The sequence below is a fragment of the Bufo gargarizans genome, chromosome 9, assembly GCF_014858855.1.
Source record: "Bufo gargarizans isolate SCDJY-AF-19 chromosome 9, ASM1485885v1, whole genome shotgun sequence".
Classification (NCBI taxonomy): Eukaryota; Metazoa; Chordata; class Amphibia; order Anura; family Bufonidae; genus Bufo; species Bufo gargarizans.
Window position 1 is genome coordinate 7,313,530 of NC_058088.1, and position 15,853 is coordinate 7,329,382.

Here is a 15,853-nt window from a genome sequence, read left to right on the forward strand (position 1 = left end):
ATCGACATCTAACAGAAACTATACAATATGAAGTAAAGATTTCCAAGTATGAAGAGTCAAAAGGGTAAACTTCTTCATACAACACTGATGGAAGGATAGAGTCTTAGATCTGACATCCTGGTTATGTACTGATATGCTGTGCAGTAACAGGAGGATTCCTGTAGAGATTTCTCACCTGCAGGAGTCTCCTCCCAGTTACCTGACGTCTCCTTCTCACCTGTATAGTAAGGAAACTGAAAGTTGCAAGGAGTTCCCACGGCTGTCTTGTCTCTGTTCACTTGAATTTTCAACGTTAGAGAGATTTCTCCACATCATGAAAATAAAGGAATTTTTCTCCTGTAGACTGCACTATAAAAGAAGAAAGATGGAAGGGCTTGAGATAGAGCTGAGATCAACAGCAGAGAGACACAAGACAACCAAGCAGGTGAGTGTCTTCTCCTGGGTGTATACAGATTAATGGGAATCAGTACACAGTTTGTGATTTTGGACATCAGATATGGTTTAGTAACTCATCTCATAATCACAGATTTCCAGAGAAAAGAAAAGGTTGAAGCATTCAGCAGTAAGCACTCACCATGGACATCAGATTGTTGACTTTGCTGGTTTCTCTGGTTGCAGTGGGTGGACGTCCACACAGGAGACTATGCCCTTTGTTCCAGCACTCATCCATGTCTACCTCCGAAGTGAAGTCCCTCAGACATCTGCGAAATGATCAGGTCAGTGTGAAGCACAGTTTTTATTTCCATTATGGTCATTGAATCCCATTTCTAGAGTGATATGAGGACATTGCTTTGAGGGTTCATCGCTCCATAGCATCCAGAGGAGCTTCGTGAATGGGATGTATGAGCTCCAGATAAGGTTATAATACCTGAAAACCAACTGACCAAGCCCCTAGATGGAGGGGCAGGACCAGGGAGACAATTTTGGTTGTCCACATGTAAACTCATTTTTTTCTTTAACAGCAAAAGAAAATATCCGGTGATGGAGTGAAATGTTACACCACCATGACTGGACACAAGACCTCTATATGTGACCTCAAGGTATGGAAATAAGATTCCAACAAAGCCCCTGTCATATCACCTAACTCTATAAATGAGCAATGGCAGAACCCCTCATATCACATTTATATTCTTTTCTACAGCCAAGTGACCGCCTGATCCTGACCCTGGAACGAGTGTCACTGACGCTGGACGTCCTGACTAATATGTCTACCTCTGACACTGTAACAAATTCCATGAAGGCTTTCCTTAAATTGAGGGACCAGCTGATAATCTGTGTAAGTTCCTCCTTCTTATCCTGTATGTCAATCACACTTTGGATCACACTTTGGCCTGTGAAATGGACCAAACATGATGTAAATTCCTTATATCCTGTTCTCCTTCACAGAGAGAGTTGCCTGAATACAGTGACCCTGCCTCTGAGCAGCTGGAGCCGTGGCTGAGTCATCTCCAAGATTTCAAAGACAAGGTACGTGTCTTACTGACGCTGCACACTGATAGTTTATGGGATATTGTCTGTGTAAGGAATAAAATGATGTGGAATTTAATAGAGATACTGAAAGCAATAGGAATGTTTTAGGTAGGAAGATAGAGAGTGGACTGAAATAGTTAAACGGCTGGGAAGAGGGGGATGCAGCTGCAGGATGTTACTATCAGTGTCTGTCTGAGACTGCCTGCTGTGACTGGGGAGAGGACGGGTTTTGGAGTTTTTAATACTATAGGCTGCTTTATTCTGCTGTTGGTTCTGCTGTGTGTTTCTCTTGTTGCCATGACCATCTGGAACAGGAAGATGGCACAACTGGACCCTAGAGCTGAGCAGTTAATCACACTACAGTCCTACCCACATTCAGTTACTCAGCATCAGGGGTGGACTGGCCATAGACCCTACAGGGAAATTTCCCGGTGGGCCGATGCCCAGAGGGCCACCTAAACCATCCTCTTAGCCAAAAGCCAGGTACAAAAAGATCTGATGCTCTTAGGCAGTATTTTGTGCTGCACTGTAGTATCTGGGGTCACTTTTTTTTTTTTTTCCAGGACCACTTTAAGTTCCCAGTTCGCCCCTGCTCAGCATTGTCACCACTTGGTGAAAGACTGTTGTGATCAGTACATAATGAGATATCTGTCTGTCCTCCATTATAGGCCTCCGCTCAATGTGTCCAGGACGCTGTTATGCTCAACCTCATCTCATTAAGGATGCAAAATGTGATGTGTCCAAGTGATTCCTAGACTGTCTCCAAGATGGACTCTTTCTTAACCGTATGCACAAGAATCATCAAGACATCAGTTTCCTGACTTCTGTCACCAAATATTATTTTGGAAATATGATAAGCTACCTGGAGGTTCCCCTCTAACCGTCCACATGACCTTTCATCATTATTTTATTTATTATTGTATTTATAATTATTTTATACATTGTAATATTTCTCTATTTATTCTATATCTAATAATATATTGTTTTATACAGAGAGGTTTCATCCCTGGAGGATACATTGAGTTTGTTAAATTATATGCTGTTATTTATGAATGCTCCATTAAACAACATTTTAAAATATTCAGTTCTGTTGGGTTTTCTATTTACTGGAAAATATTTTTTTTTACATTTATCAGCAGGAAATTCACTGGTAAACCAAGCCCGATGTAGGGCTCGCTCAGCTTAATGTCATGATACCTTTCACTTGGAATCCATATATTTTTATGTCCTCTAGTCCATAGGCGGCACAGGTACTCTAGGTACAAGCAGACGGAGAAATAGGTTAATACGCAGTAATGATAATGTCACGGCTGAGGATGGGGAAAATCCTCAGCCGTGCGATGCCAGAAGATGTAAACCACTGCTCGGTCAGGACAAGAGAATTAGGGAGCAGGTCACCTCCTAACGCATCCCTAATCCCTAACTCCTAGCTGCATGGGTCGACCTTGAAGGTAGGAGGGCCCATGCTCAGGAACCTCGGATCCCTACTCACCCTCCGCCGGTCCCTGAACTAGGAGTGAAGGGTAAGACGACCTGTTCCTTCTGGACACGGAGGAACAGGAGTCTCACTGGCCAAGCTGCAGGAAAAAGGGGAACAGAAACAGGCCTATGGATATGGCAGGTGACCTGCTCCCTAATTCTCTTGTCCTGGCCGAGCAGTGGTTTACATCTTCTGGCATCGCACGACTGAGGATTTTCCCCATCCTCACCTGTGACAGTATGACCACAAGGGTGGCCCCCACTGGTAGGTGATATAACACAGGAGGCTACTCCAGCTAGCCATGGCTGAAGTACCCCCTAGACACGTGCTAAACACTGAGGCTTAATAGGCCCAAGTAGCCACACCCAACAAACACACCCAGTGTTCACACACACAGAAGGGAATTAACCCTTCAAACACAAGTCAAGGGAAGACGGGCACTTAAAGGGGAATACACACATAAACCACACACTTCACCTGTTGCCGCGGGCAACGGCATGTGTGACAATCATGTCCTGGGGATCAGCCATAGGGCTGGGACACTGCCACCACACACACTCAACACCACACATTGCCACGGACAACCAAATGAAGGAAAGTGCCACACAACATACCATAGGCCGTGACACTCTCACCCCTCAAAGCCCCCTCACCCACACAAAAGGGAAAACAAGTGTGGGACCCCAAACATGGAAGGGGGAAGGGAAAAGAAAGCAGGATCAGTGTTAGCGAGTCTCCTCAGGACTGATCCCAGCCCGGAGAGACCGCACTGAACACTGCGTCCACTCTCAGCATACGGTTCTCACAAAGTCGCTGCCAGCATGCATCCTCTCCCAGCACACACTAAAGCCAGTCCAACAAGGCCTGCAGCCAGCCACACCGACACAGGTGAGAGAACCACTGAGACGTGGACGAGGGGAGACCCAACCACAAGTAACAGTTCGCACAGGAGTCACGACCATGGCCATGGCCGTGACAGATAAGTCAGTTAATCCAGGACCATGGACCCAACAAGGGTAGTTTCTCACTAGCGACAGCCTTCTTCTGACGGGTGAACAGCCTGCCGGATCCGTGCTGCCGCTAGTGCACGTGTGCCGCCGGAGGTTTACTCCGGCCCCATTGACTATAATGGGGGTGGGCCGGAGTTCCGGTGGGAGCACAGCAAACATGCGGCCGAAATAAAACTACGACATGTTTTTCTTTTATTTTCTTTATATTTTTTGCTTGTATTTTCTTTTCCTTTACATATATATTTGTATTTAATATGTCAAAAGTTTCATGTAATTGAGATAATGCCCCATGAAGTAAGGGACACGTAGGCCCCAATTACCTAACACCAATCTAGCCTTGTTGCCCATAGCAACCAATCACAGAGCAGGTAGCATTTCTTCAGAGCAGTTTAAGGAATGAAAGCTGAGCTGTGATTGGTTTCTGTGGGTAACATAGCCAGTATTCCTGTTAGAGACTTTTTATTAATATCAGCAGCTCATAAAGCCAGGACTGGACCCTAAACAGAGGAAACTCTTCCTTTAACAACCCAGTCCTGGCTTTGCAAAAAAAATAAAAAATCCAACGGCCACACATTTTGCTGAAAACTATTCCTCTCGACACCTTTCACACACAGCCGAGTATGCATGTGTTCAGAGAGAGGAATAAGCTGACCCTGGACACATCTAGTGCAGAACAAAAGTATCAGGCAGATTGAAAACCAACAGCCCAATCCTTTCTCCTAACATCTGTAATGAGGAGAACATCGGGACTCCCATACAAATTTGAGTGTGTAAAGATAAAAACTGGATTCTGTAGTGGCGCCACCCCAAGGATTTAACAATCGGACGTTGTTATTGTTACATAAACTATGCGTTTTGGGACCGAACTGATCTTGTGAATTACTTTACCATAAAAAAAAAAAAAACAACTGATGAATTTTGTTCCCCTTTAATTTTTCCCTAACGGCATGAAAACGCCAGAAGGGTGGTCACATGATCACCCAGGCACCATTTTCTTTGGCTTATGCAGCATAGGAGGGGATTCCCCTGCCTCTCCCAGGGGTTTTGATAGCCGTTCCCATTGATTTCTATGGGGTCCATCAGACCATCAAAATGGTCAAAAATAGAATGTCTTCTATTTGTTGATGGCCAGTATTCATAGTCTATTAAAACAACCCATGTGTAAATAAACCCACAGACTTCAATTGTTCTGAAAAGGTGGTCTATTTTGAGTCCACCACATGAGAGGACCCTCCCTACTTTTTGCTAACTCCCCCATTATTATACCACTGGTTAGGACATAAGAGAAGTGTAGATTTCTAACCTTAATCTGTTTTCCCTTAGTCCAGCACAATTTTACCGCTCTAAGTAGTTTACTTCTTTATAATAAACACAAGGTGTCTTTATATACACTGACGAGTAAAAGGGTAACAATATTTTGAACTTTTGACTTTTAGGATCCATATCTCACCATCCACTGCAGCTTTGATTGTGAAACTACCAACAGTTTATAGACAATCATCTTCACTATCTCATAAATTGGACTTGCAACTATTTAGCACATAATTAGTTACACTGATTCTTGTCATGTAACTGCATTGTTACTGTTATGCCCCTTAAATTCAATTTTTTTATTATTTTGTAAATTCACCTTTGGCTTTCAGCACTGCCTGAATCCTTCTGGGCATGCTCTCAATCAGATTCAAACTTGTCTCGATCAAAATCTGTTCCCAGGTCTCTTCTACACGTTTCCAGTGTTGGCACACACTGGTCGACTCACTTGGGTATGAATACAGCTTTTTCTTCAACTCTACCCACTAGTGTTCGATTGGGTTGTGGTGTGGGGACTGTGGGGGCCAAACCGGCACCATTACTTCTACTTCATTGTCATTGAACCATTTGTTCGCCAATCGTTGTCCTGCTGGAACATTATGTTGTCCTTTTCATACCCATAGTAATCGAGTGTTAAGAAGTAACTCGTCTTGTAGGACACTTACATATAGCTCAGCATTGAGACAACCATTGATCCTGGTCAAATATGCAACACCTTTGGCTATGAAACAACCCCTCATGATCAGCCTTCCTCCACCGAACTTGATAGTTCCTTCAATTTCTCGATCCGTTAGCCACCTTTTTCCTTGTTTCTTCCAGACCCATTTGCACCTATCAGAGCCCAGTCTGGACTATAGACTGGACTATAAAAGGAGAAAGATGGAAGGGCTTGAGATAGAGCTGAGATCAACAGCAGAGAGACACAAGAGAACAGAGCAGGTGAGTGTCTTCTCCTGGGTGCATACAGATATGGTTTATATACTCATCTCATATTCACAGATTTTCAGAGGGAAGAAAAGGTTGAAGTATTCAGCAGGAAGCACTGACCATGGACATCAGATTGTTGGCTTTGCTGGTTTCTCTGGTTGCAGTGGGTGGACGTCCACACAGGAGACTATGCCCTTTGTTCCAGCACTCATCCATGTCTACCTCCGAAGTGAAGTCCCTCAGACATCTGCAAAATGATCAGGTCAGTGTAAAGCACAGTTTTTATTTCCATTATGGTCATTGAATGCCATTTCTAGAGAGATATGAAGACATTGCTTTGAGGGTTCATCATAGCTTCGTGAATGGGATGTATGAGCTCCAGATAAGGTTATAATACCTGAAACCCAACTGACCAAGCCCCTAGATGGAGGGGCAGGACCAGGGAGACAATTCTGGTTGTCCACATGTAAACTCATTTTTTTCCTTAACAGCAAAAGAAAATATCCGGTGATGGAGTGAAATGTTACACCACCATGACTGGACACAAGACGTCTATATGTGACCTCAAGGTATGGAAATAAGATTCCAACAAAGCCCCTGTCATATCACCTAACCTTATAGAGGAGACATGGCAGAACCCCTCATATCACATTTATATTCTCTTCTACAGCCAAGTGACCGCCTGATCCTGACCCTGGAACGAGTGTCGCTGACGCTGGACGTCCTGACTAATATGTCTACCTCTGACACTGTAACAAATTCCATGAAGGCTTTCCTTAAATTAAGAGACCAGCTGATAATCTGTGTAAGTTCCTCCTTCTTATCCTGTATGTCCATCACACTTCGGCCTGTGAAATGGACCCAACATGGTGTAAATTCCTTATATCTTGTTCTCCTTTACAGAGAGAGTTGCCTGAATACAGTGACCCTGCCTCTGAGCAGCTGGAGCCGTGGCTGAGTCATCTCCAAGATTTCAAAGACAAGGTACGTGTCTTACTGACGCTACACACTGACAGTTTACAGGATATTGTCTGTGTAAGGAGTAAGATGATGAATCATTTAATGGAAATATTGAAAGCAATAGGAATGGGATGTTTTAGGTAGGAAGATAGAAAGTGGACTGAAATAGTTAAACCACTGGGAAGAGGGGGATGCAGCTGCAGGATATTACTATCGGTGTCTGTCTGAGACTGCCTGCTGTGAGAGGGGAGAGGACGGGTTTTGGAGTTCTTAATCCTATAGGCTGCTTTATTCTGCTGTTAGTTCTGCTGTGATGATCAGTACATAATGAGATATCTCGCTGTCCTCCATTATAGGCCTCCCCTCAATGTGTCCAGGACGCTGTTGTGCTCAACCTCATCTCATTAAGGATGCAAAATGTGATGTGTCCAAGATATCCCTAGACTGTCTCCAAGACGGACTCTTTCTTAACAGATGCACAGGTATCATGAAGACATCAGTTTCCTGCCTTCTGTCACCAAATATTGTTCCAGAAATATAAGCTACCTGGAGGTTAACCTGTAACCGTCAACGTGACCTTTTATCATTATTATTTTATTTATTATTTTATCTATAATTATATTTTATACATTGTAATATTTGTCTATTTATTCTATATCTAATAATATATTGTTTTATACAGAGAGGTTTTATCCCTGGAGGATATATAATGTTATTTATGCATGCTCCATTAAACAACATTTTAAAATATGATAATTTTTTGGGTTCTTGTTTGTTTTAAAACTCTTTTTATTGTTTTATCAGCCAATAAAACATACATATTGACACTTTGATATAAAAGATACATATCTGAGACACAGATACAAGATGACATAATGCATATCAGGGATATCTCTATGACATCGTCAATAGTCTGGTAACATATCCAAGTACGTGGAGCGGATCACCACGCACATTTAGAATAATAAGTAAATAACCACATACAAAACAAGTAGTAGTAAACATACATGGGTAGGCGGGGTGTGGTAAGATAAAGGAAAAAGTAACAAGGGGGGGAGGGGTAAAGCAAATAGTTGGTGCGTAAGGTATTCTCATTAACCTTGGAACTTCACCATGTGAAGGACAGTCAGATGCTATAATCTTACTTTCTGTAAGTCTCATCCATATGAACTCAGATTTGCTCAACTTCATGTAAGGGCCGTCGTTCAAGTACACTTAGTATTATCTTATCCAAAGTAATCAATCTAGAGTAAATCTTCTATAAGATCTCCAGGGGTTCCAAATAGCTTCAAATTTAAGTGGGGATCCAGATTCCCAATGTACCATCTGTTCAAGTCTACATATCTGGTCACATTTGACAAACCATTTCTGGATTGGAGGTATTTCCTGCTGTTTCCAGCATGTTGCAATGAGAAGTCTAGCAGAGGCCAGCAAAGCCGCACACAAAATTCTTATGTTCTTTGGACCCTTTATGTCATTATACAACCCAAACAGGCAAAGTTTGGGGGTCACAGGGATGTGCGTCCCACTCACTTTTGATAAAACTCCACACACTGCTTTCCAAAAGGGCGCTACTCTGTCACAAGACCACCAAATGTAAGCATGAGTACCCAATTCTTTATTACACCTCCAACACAAGGGGTTGGTAGTAGCGGGGAACATACGGTGGAGTTTTTGGGGTGTAAAATACCACCTAGTTAGGACTTTATAACTATTTTCTTGTACCTTGACACACCTGGACACCCTAGTCGGGGAGAGCAAAGCAAGTCTCTTCTCAACTGGTGAAAACTTGATTTGTAAGTCTAACTCCCATTGTTGTAGAAAGGTTGGACTGTCTATTTTAGATGCGGACATCAAAATCTCATACAGTTTGGAGACTTTCCCTCTTGGATCTTTAATCTGCATACTGTAGGTAGACGTGTTAGGTATTGCTTTAAATATCTGATGCAATAGTTGATATGGAATGGAGAGCAGTCTTTCATCAGCGGGTGTTTATAAAGATCTAATGCTGAAGGGATAATTTTTTGGGTTCTTGACTGAAAAACCCATTTTTAATTTTCAATATTTTAAACATCTTAAAATATTTAGTTCAGTTTTTTTCTTTTACTTGTCTGGAAAATACATTTTCCAAATCTATCACCAGGAAATTCACTGGTAAACCAGGTCTAGTGCCATGTAAGGCTAGCTCAGCTGAACGTAATGATACCTTTCACTAATCGATCCATTGCTTCATTCTAGAGAAAAACAAACAAATTTACTTACCAAAATTTTCATTTCCTCTAGTCCATAGGCGGCACAGGTACTCTAGGTACAACCAGACAGAGAAAGAGGTTAATACACAGTAACGATAAATCAAGTAATCCAGGACCATGGACCCGATAAAGCTGGGCAGAAGGGTGGAGCCAGTGTATTTTTGGGCTTACCTACATTCTGCTCATTTTCGGCCCAGTACAAATCAAATTTGCAGGAACTGCCTCAGAAAATTAGGGACATTCCCTACAAATTCAGAACTGTTGGCAACTAAGCTGATTGTGGGGGTGCCGGGTGTTGGACGCCAACCGATCTGTGCTTGGTAGCTATGGGTAAGCAGTAAATGGAGATACAGCAGCTTATAAAGCCAGGACTAGAGACTAAATAGAGGGAACTCTTCCTTTTAGGACCCACTCCTGGTTTTGCAAAAGAGAAAAACACCCACCGGTACCGTGCACCTGTCAAAGAAAGCTGGACACTCACTTTACCGACAACTATTCCTCTTGACTCCTTTCACACACACAGTCTAGTGTGTATGTGTTCAGAGAATAGAAAAATCTGATGCTAGACACATCTGGTGCATGACAAAAGTATCAGGCATGTTGAAATCCAACAGCCCAATCCTTCTTTCCCTCAGCATCTGTCAAGAGAAGAAAACCATGACTCCTATACACATTAGATAGTTATTTTGTCCTACTGAAATTAGCAGCTTTGGCCACCATACATCTACTGGGCATAGTCGACTTGAAGGCTATGTACACCTTGGGGCAATCTTTTGTTATTATTGCATTGTACTAATTTTAAGCTAAAAAAAATATTTTTTCACTTGGTCTTTATTAAAAAATATAGAACTCTTTTTTCTGTAAAGAGCTAAGATGCTCCACCATTATTGCCAATGTATGCCTAGTGCCAGTACACAATGTTTCTGTTGCTTAGCCAGAGCCAGCTCCTCCATCAATGTGCCTGGTGCTTATATAGCTCCCTCACTAATGAGTCCAGTGCTCATCCAGCACCAGCCCACATGTCAAAATGAAAGATTCTGGTAAAGTGCCATCTCGATAGGTCTATGCATGACCTGAGCTAGTTCACACACCAGAGCAAATGTCCCCTTTTATTGTGCCCAAAACTTGGCCAGTGCAAAGCTCACCCATGGATGCACCTGATGGTTAGAGGTGACTTATCAATGTGCCCAATGACTGCCCAACCTAAAGTTCACCTGTCATTGTCCCTGATATTTGCCCTGTGCCAGCTCACCTACCAAGGTGCCCACAGCATGCCCCGAGTCAGTTCAATCTAAAGCTCCTGTTGTATGTCCAGCGCCAACTCACCTGCCAATCATGCACCCATTAATTCATCCATTGCATGCCCTTCACCAGTTCACCAGTCCTTGCATGCCCAGCTTCCCAAAACACCTCATGTATTTATGTTATAGTGATTAACATGGAGGATACATGTATACTGCAGCCTACAGTGACAGGGTCTCCAACATTCCACTTAAACTTCCTCTCCAGTGACTGGAAACTGCCAAATACAGGCCACAGCCTGGGGCTATGCCTACATGTGGCCTACACTCCATCCACACTGAGTGCCACATACAGTTTCTAACGTCAAAGATGAACACGGCCAGCCCCTGTGTGTCATCATCTTTTAACATGACCAGGGCGAGGTCTACTGCTATTACACTGTGGAGGAGGAAGGAAGAAGCTATGACACCGGCTTGTTCAGTCTGTGACACTGGTCGCTTCACTCCAGGACACAGAAGCGGTGCAGCTGGCACTAGTGCAGATGAACTCCATCATGTTTGGTGGAAGAAACATAAAGGTAGCTAGATCCAGTAACTTTGGTGCTCATACAGTGAGGAAAAAGCAAGGGAAGAGCAGGAAATCTGGCAGCCAGGCAGGTCTAGCACTGCTGGACCACCTTGACTGTGGAATATAAGATGAAAGAACTTTTTAGAAAAATATTTTCTTGCTAAAAATTGTGTCTTACAGTCCAAAAAATATATTAAATGGGGACCCTTGAGTCTACATAAGGATATCTAGCCCCTCCAACCTCGTGCTTCTGGTTCTCAGAGGAGACGGCTCTTGCCAGTCAATTTTCAGTCTGCTACATGGGACGGCCTTCCTTTGGGTTTACTTTTCGCTAGATCCCTTTTATTGCTTTGCTGTTTAGGACATAATAAAAGCCTGATTTCTAATATTTATCTGTTTTCTCTTAGTCCTAACAGAAGCACAAGCTTCCCAACCTAAGTGTCACGATCCCTCCTGTGACAGAGGTTAGAATATCTGAGAGACTGGCTGCATGTTAGGTCATCTGACAGCCTATCTGTTTTCACTTGTTGCAGTGTTGTTGGTAATGACCACACCTCTTGTCTCAGGTGTAGCTTGTGGTTATTACTGCTCCTCTATTTAGTCTGGACTCACACTTCTTACCATTCGGTTGATATTATCTGCCTGGAGTTGGAAGAGGTGGTGTGTGGTCCTCATCTGAGTATCTGCTCATCCATTTTCTACTGAAGATAAGTGTACTTCTTTTTGTATTTTGTTGTTCCCATTTGCTCGTTGTTAACTAGGCCTCAGGGAAATGCTGGTTCGTTCATCTGGGAAGAAACCAGTAGTTTCAGATCCTGTCACTACTCCTAGGGATATTCAGGGTTACTAGGGCCTAGGTTTCCGGTGTATGAATGTTCCCACCTGTGGTCTATTCACACTGACAGGAGTCAGGGCTAGGTTTAGGGATTTCCTAGGTGGTTACCATTTCCCTGTCCCTAGCCTTGAGGCCTAGTTCCTGGTCATCTTCCTTCTGTTGTCTTTCTGGTGTTCCTCCCCTCCCCCGACATTGTGACATTAAGTAGGTCACTTCTTCAAAATAAACACAAGGTAGGGGAGGATAGACATCTTTATAGAGGCTCAGGGTTCACTAATTAGTAATTAATTTGATTAATTAAAAATGCCATGTCCTACTATTACACAGGCGCAAAAATACCCCCCATTTAGGAGGTGCTGTTAGGACTATGGGAGAAAAGATTAATGTTAGATATTAATGTTAGAAATCAATGCTTTTTGCTATTATGTGAATATAACCTTAAAAGCTGTTTTGCCAAGTTTATAAGTTACTGAATACAGTGCTCATTTATCTTCAGCGCTCCCATAGAGAGTAAATGGAGCGGCAGTGTGCATGCAAGACCTGCCCCTCCATCATAACAAGGAAACGGGATCCCCATTATTGGGATCAGTAGGGGTCCCAGCATTCGGACCACCAGCTATCAGCTAGTTATCCCCTATCCTGTGGATAGCAGATGACTTATAAACCTGGCACAACCCCTTTAAGCCCTTCCCTTTCAGAAATTGGCTGATATTGGGAAGATTGATCTCATTCAACTAATAAACAAATTTAGATAAGTTAGACGTTAGGTTTATTGTTATTTAAAGGAAACCTTGTGTTGCAAAGCAATAACCACTATAAAAACCACATGTACATACAGACCTTTTTGGCTAATATTTTGCCACCATCAAAATCTAACAGAAACAATACAATACTAAGTAAAGAATTCCAAACATGAAGAACCACAGTATGATTCTATACAGAGTCAAAGAGTAAAAAACTGATGGCAGGAGAAAGTTACTGAGTGACGGGGATACTGGTTATGTACTGATATGCTGTGCAGTAACAGGAGGATTCCTGTAGAGATTTCTCACCTGCAGGAGTCTCCTCACAGTTATCTGACGTCTCCTTCTCACCTGTATAGTAAGGAAACTGAAAGTTATAAGGAGTTCCCACGGCTGCCCTGTTTCCCGTCACTTGAATTATGAACGCTAGAGAGAAGATTTCTCCACATTGTGAAAATTAAGAAATCTCTCTCCTGGAGACTAAACTATAAAAGGAGAAAGATGGAAGGGCTTGAGATAGAGCTGAGATCAACAGCAGAGAGACACAAGACAACCAAGCAGGTAAGTGTCTTCTCCTGGGTGTATACAGATTAATGGGAACCAGTACACAGTCTGTGATTATGGACATCAGTTATGGTTTAGTAACTCATCTCATATTCACAGATTTCCAGAGAGAAAAAAAGGTTGAAGTATTCAGCAGGAAGCATTGACCATGGACATCAGATTGTTGGCTTTGCTGGTTTCTCTGGTTGCAGTGGGTGGACGTCCACACAGGAGACTGTGCCCTTTGTTCCAGCACTCATCCATGTCTACCTCCGAAGTGAAGTCTCTCAGGCATCTGCGAAATGATCAGGTCAGTGTAAAGCAGAGCTTTTATTTCCATTATGGTCATTGAGTCCCATTTCTAGAGTGATATGAGGACATTGTTTTGAGAGTTCATCGCTCCATAGCATCCAGAAGAGCTTCCTAAATGGGATTAGGTTTATAATACCTGAAAACTAACTGACCAAGCCCCTAGATGGAAGGGCAGAACCAGGGAGGCGATTCTGTTTGTCCACATTGTGTAAGCCTTATTTTTGTTCTTCAACAGCAAAAGAAAATATCCGGTGATGGAGTGAAATGTTACACCACCATGACTGGACACAAGATGTCTATATGTGACCTTAAGGTATGGAAATTAGATTCCAACAAAGGCTCTGTCATATCACCTAACTCTATAGAGGAGCAATGGCAGAACCCCTCATATCACATTTTTATTCTTTTAAGCCAAGTGACCGCCTGATCCTGACCCTGGAACGAGTGTCGCTGACGCTGGACATCCTGACTAATATGTCTACCTCTGACACTGTAACAAATTCCATGAAGGCTTTCCTTAAATTGAGGGACCAGCTGATAATCTGCGTAAGTTCCTCCTTCTTATCCTGTATGTCAATCACACTTCGGCCTGTGAAATGGACCCAACATGGTGTAAATTCCTTATATCCTGTTCTCCTTTACAGAGAGAGTTGCCTGAATACAGTGACCCTGCCTCTGAGCAGCTGGAGCCGTGGCTGAGTCATCTCCAAGATTTTAAAGACAAGGTACGTGTCTTACAGATGCTGTACACTGATCGTTTACAGGAAATTGTCTGTTTTACGAGTAAGATGATGAGGAATTTATGGAAGATATTGAAAGCATGAAGTTTTATGGGAATGATATGTTAAGGTTTGGAAGAACGAAAATGGACTGAAATAGTTAAGCCGCTGATAAGAAAAGGAGGAGGGGGGATGCAGCTGCAGGATGTTACTGTCAGTGTCTGTCTGAGACTTCCTGCTGTGAGAGGGGAGAGGGAGCATCCAGGGAGAAGACTGGCTTTGGAGCTTTTAATCCTATAGGCTTCTTTATTCTGCTGTTGGTCCGGCGGTGTGCATTTCTCTTGTTGCTATGACCATCTAGCACAGGATGATGGCACAACAAGACTCTAGAACTGACAATCACACTACAGTCCTATCCACATTCAGTTACTCGGCATTGTCACCATTTGGGGAGAGACTGTTGTGATCAGTACATAATGAGATATCTCGCTGTCCTCCATTATAGGCCTCCCCTCAATGTGTCCAGGACGCTGTTGTGCTCAACCTCATCTCATTAAGGATGCAAAATGTGATGTGTCCAAGTGATCCCTAGACTGTCTCCAAGGTGGACTCTTTCTTAACCATATGCACAAGAATCATCAAGACATCAGTTTTCTATCTTCTGTCATCAAATACTGTTCAGGAAATATGAAAAACTACCTGGAGGTTCACCTATAACCGTCCACATGACCTTTTATTATTATTTAATTTATAATTGTATTTATAATTATATTTTATACATTTTAATATTTCTCTATTTATACTATATCTAATAATATATAGTTTTATACAGAGAAGTTTCATCCCTGGTGGATACATTGAATTTTTGAAATTATATTTATTTATTTATTTATGCATTCTCCATTAAATTAACATTTTAAAATAATTCTGTCTCATAATATTATTTTTATTTTTGTCTTGTCTGAAAAGCCCATTATTAAAATCTGTCACCGGAAATCTACAGATTAACCAGACACTGTGACTTGTAGGGCTAGCTCAGCTGAATGTAATGAATGATACCTTTTACTTATCGATCCATTGCTTCATTCTGCAGAAAAGAAACCAAAAATTTACCTTCCGAATTTTTTTTTTCCTTTAGTCTGTAGGCAGCACAGGCACAAATGGGTTAAAGCTTCCTAGATACAATTAGACAGCAACAGTTTAATAAGCAGTAATATAACTTCAGTGACATAAAATACTTGCTTTATTTATTAATCGATTTTCCATAAAATGGCACGAAAATGCGGAATGCAGAAAGGCAACGGCTGATTCACAATAAATATGCTTCTACTGCTTTTATGTGTGGAGGTGCAGGCGTGTCAGGATATGCTAAGATATGCACACACACTATTGACTTCACTCCACTACTTTTGATGAAATTCGCAGACCCATTAGGTCCTCTTGAGCCCTTGAACCTTTGTGTTCTCCTCTGTCACTGAGAGA

At 42.3% G+C, this 15,853-nt stretch overlaps 3 protein-coding genes across 3 annotated transcripts; all 3 read left to right on the forward strand.

Annotated features, from left to right (window-relative positions):
- The first annotated feature begins 364 nt into the window (after nt 1-364).
- Nucleotides 365-2,225, forward strand: LOC122946561 (interferon lambda-3-like). Its single transcript, XM_044306279.1, has 5 exons — nt 365-424; nt 963-1,040; nt 1,142-1,276; nt 1,387-1,467; nt 2,139-2,225. Exons 1-5 carry the CDS (start codon nt 365-367, stop codon nt 2,223-2,225), a joined length of 441 nt encoding a protein of 146 aa, XP_044162214.1.
- Nucleotides 2,226-2,237: 12 nt separating this feature from the next.
- Nucleotides 2,238-7,601, forward strand: LOC122946562 (interferon lambda-3-like). The gene is made up of 6 exons (XM_044306280.1): nt 2,238-2,255; nt 6,091-6,210; nt 6,690-6,767; nt 6,869-7,003; nt 7,102-7,182; nt 7,515-7,601. Exons 1-6 carry the CDS (start codon nt 2,238-2,240, stop codon nt 7,599-7,601), a joined length of 519 nt encoding a protein of 172 aa, XP_044162215.1.
- A 5,697-nt stretch (nt 7,602-13,298) lies between these two features.
- Nucleotides 13,299-14,963, forward strand: LOC122946564 (interferon lambda-3-like). The gene is made up of 5 exons (XM_044306281.1): nt 13,299-13,358; nt 13,888-13,965; nt 14,064-14,198; nt 14,297-14,377; nt 14,877-14,963. Exons 1-5 carry the CDS (start codon nt 13,299-13,301, stop codon nt 14,961-14,963), a joined length of 441 nt encoding a protein of 146 aa, XP_044162216.1.
- The last annotated feature ends 890 nt before the right edge of the window (nt 14,964-15,853 follow it).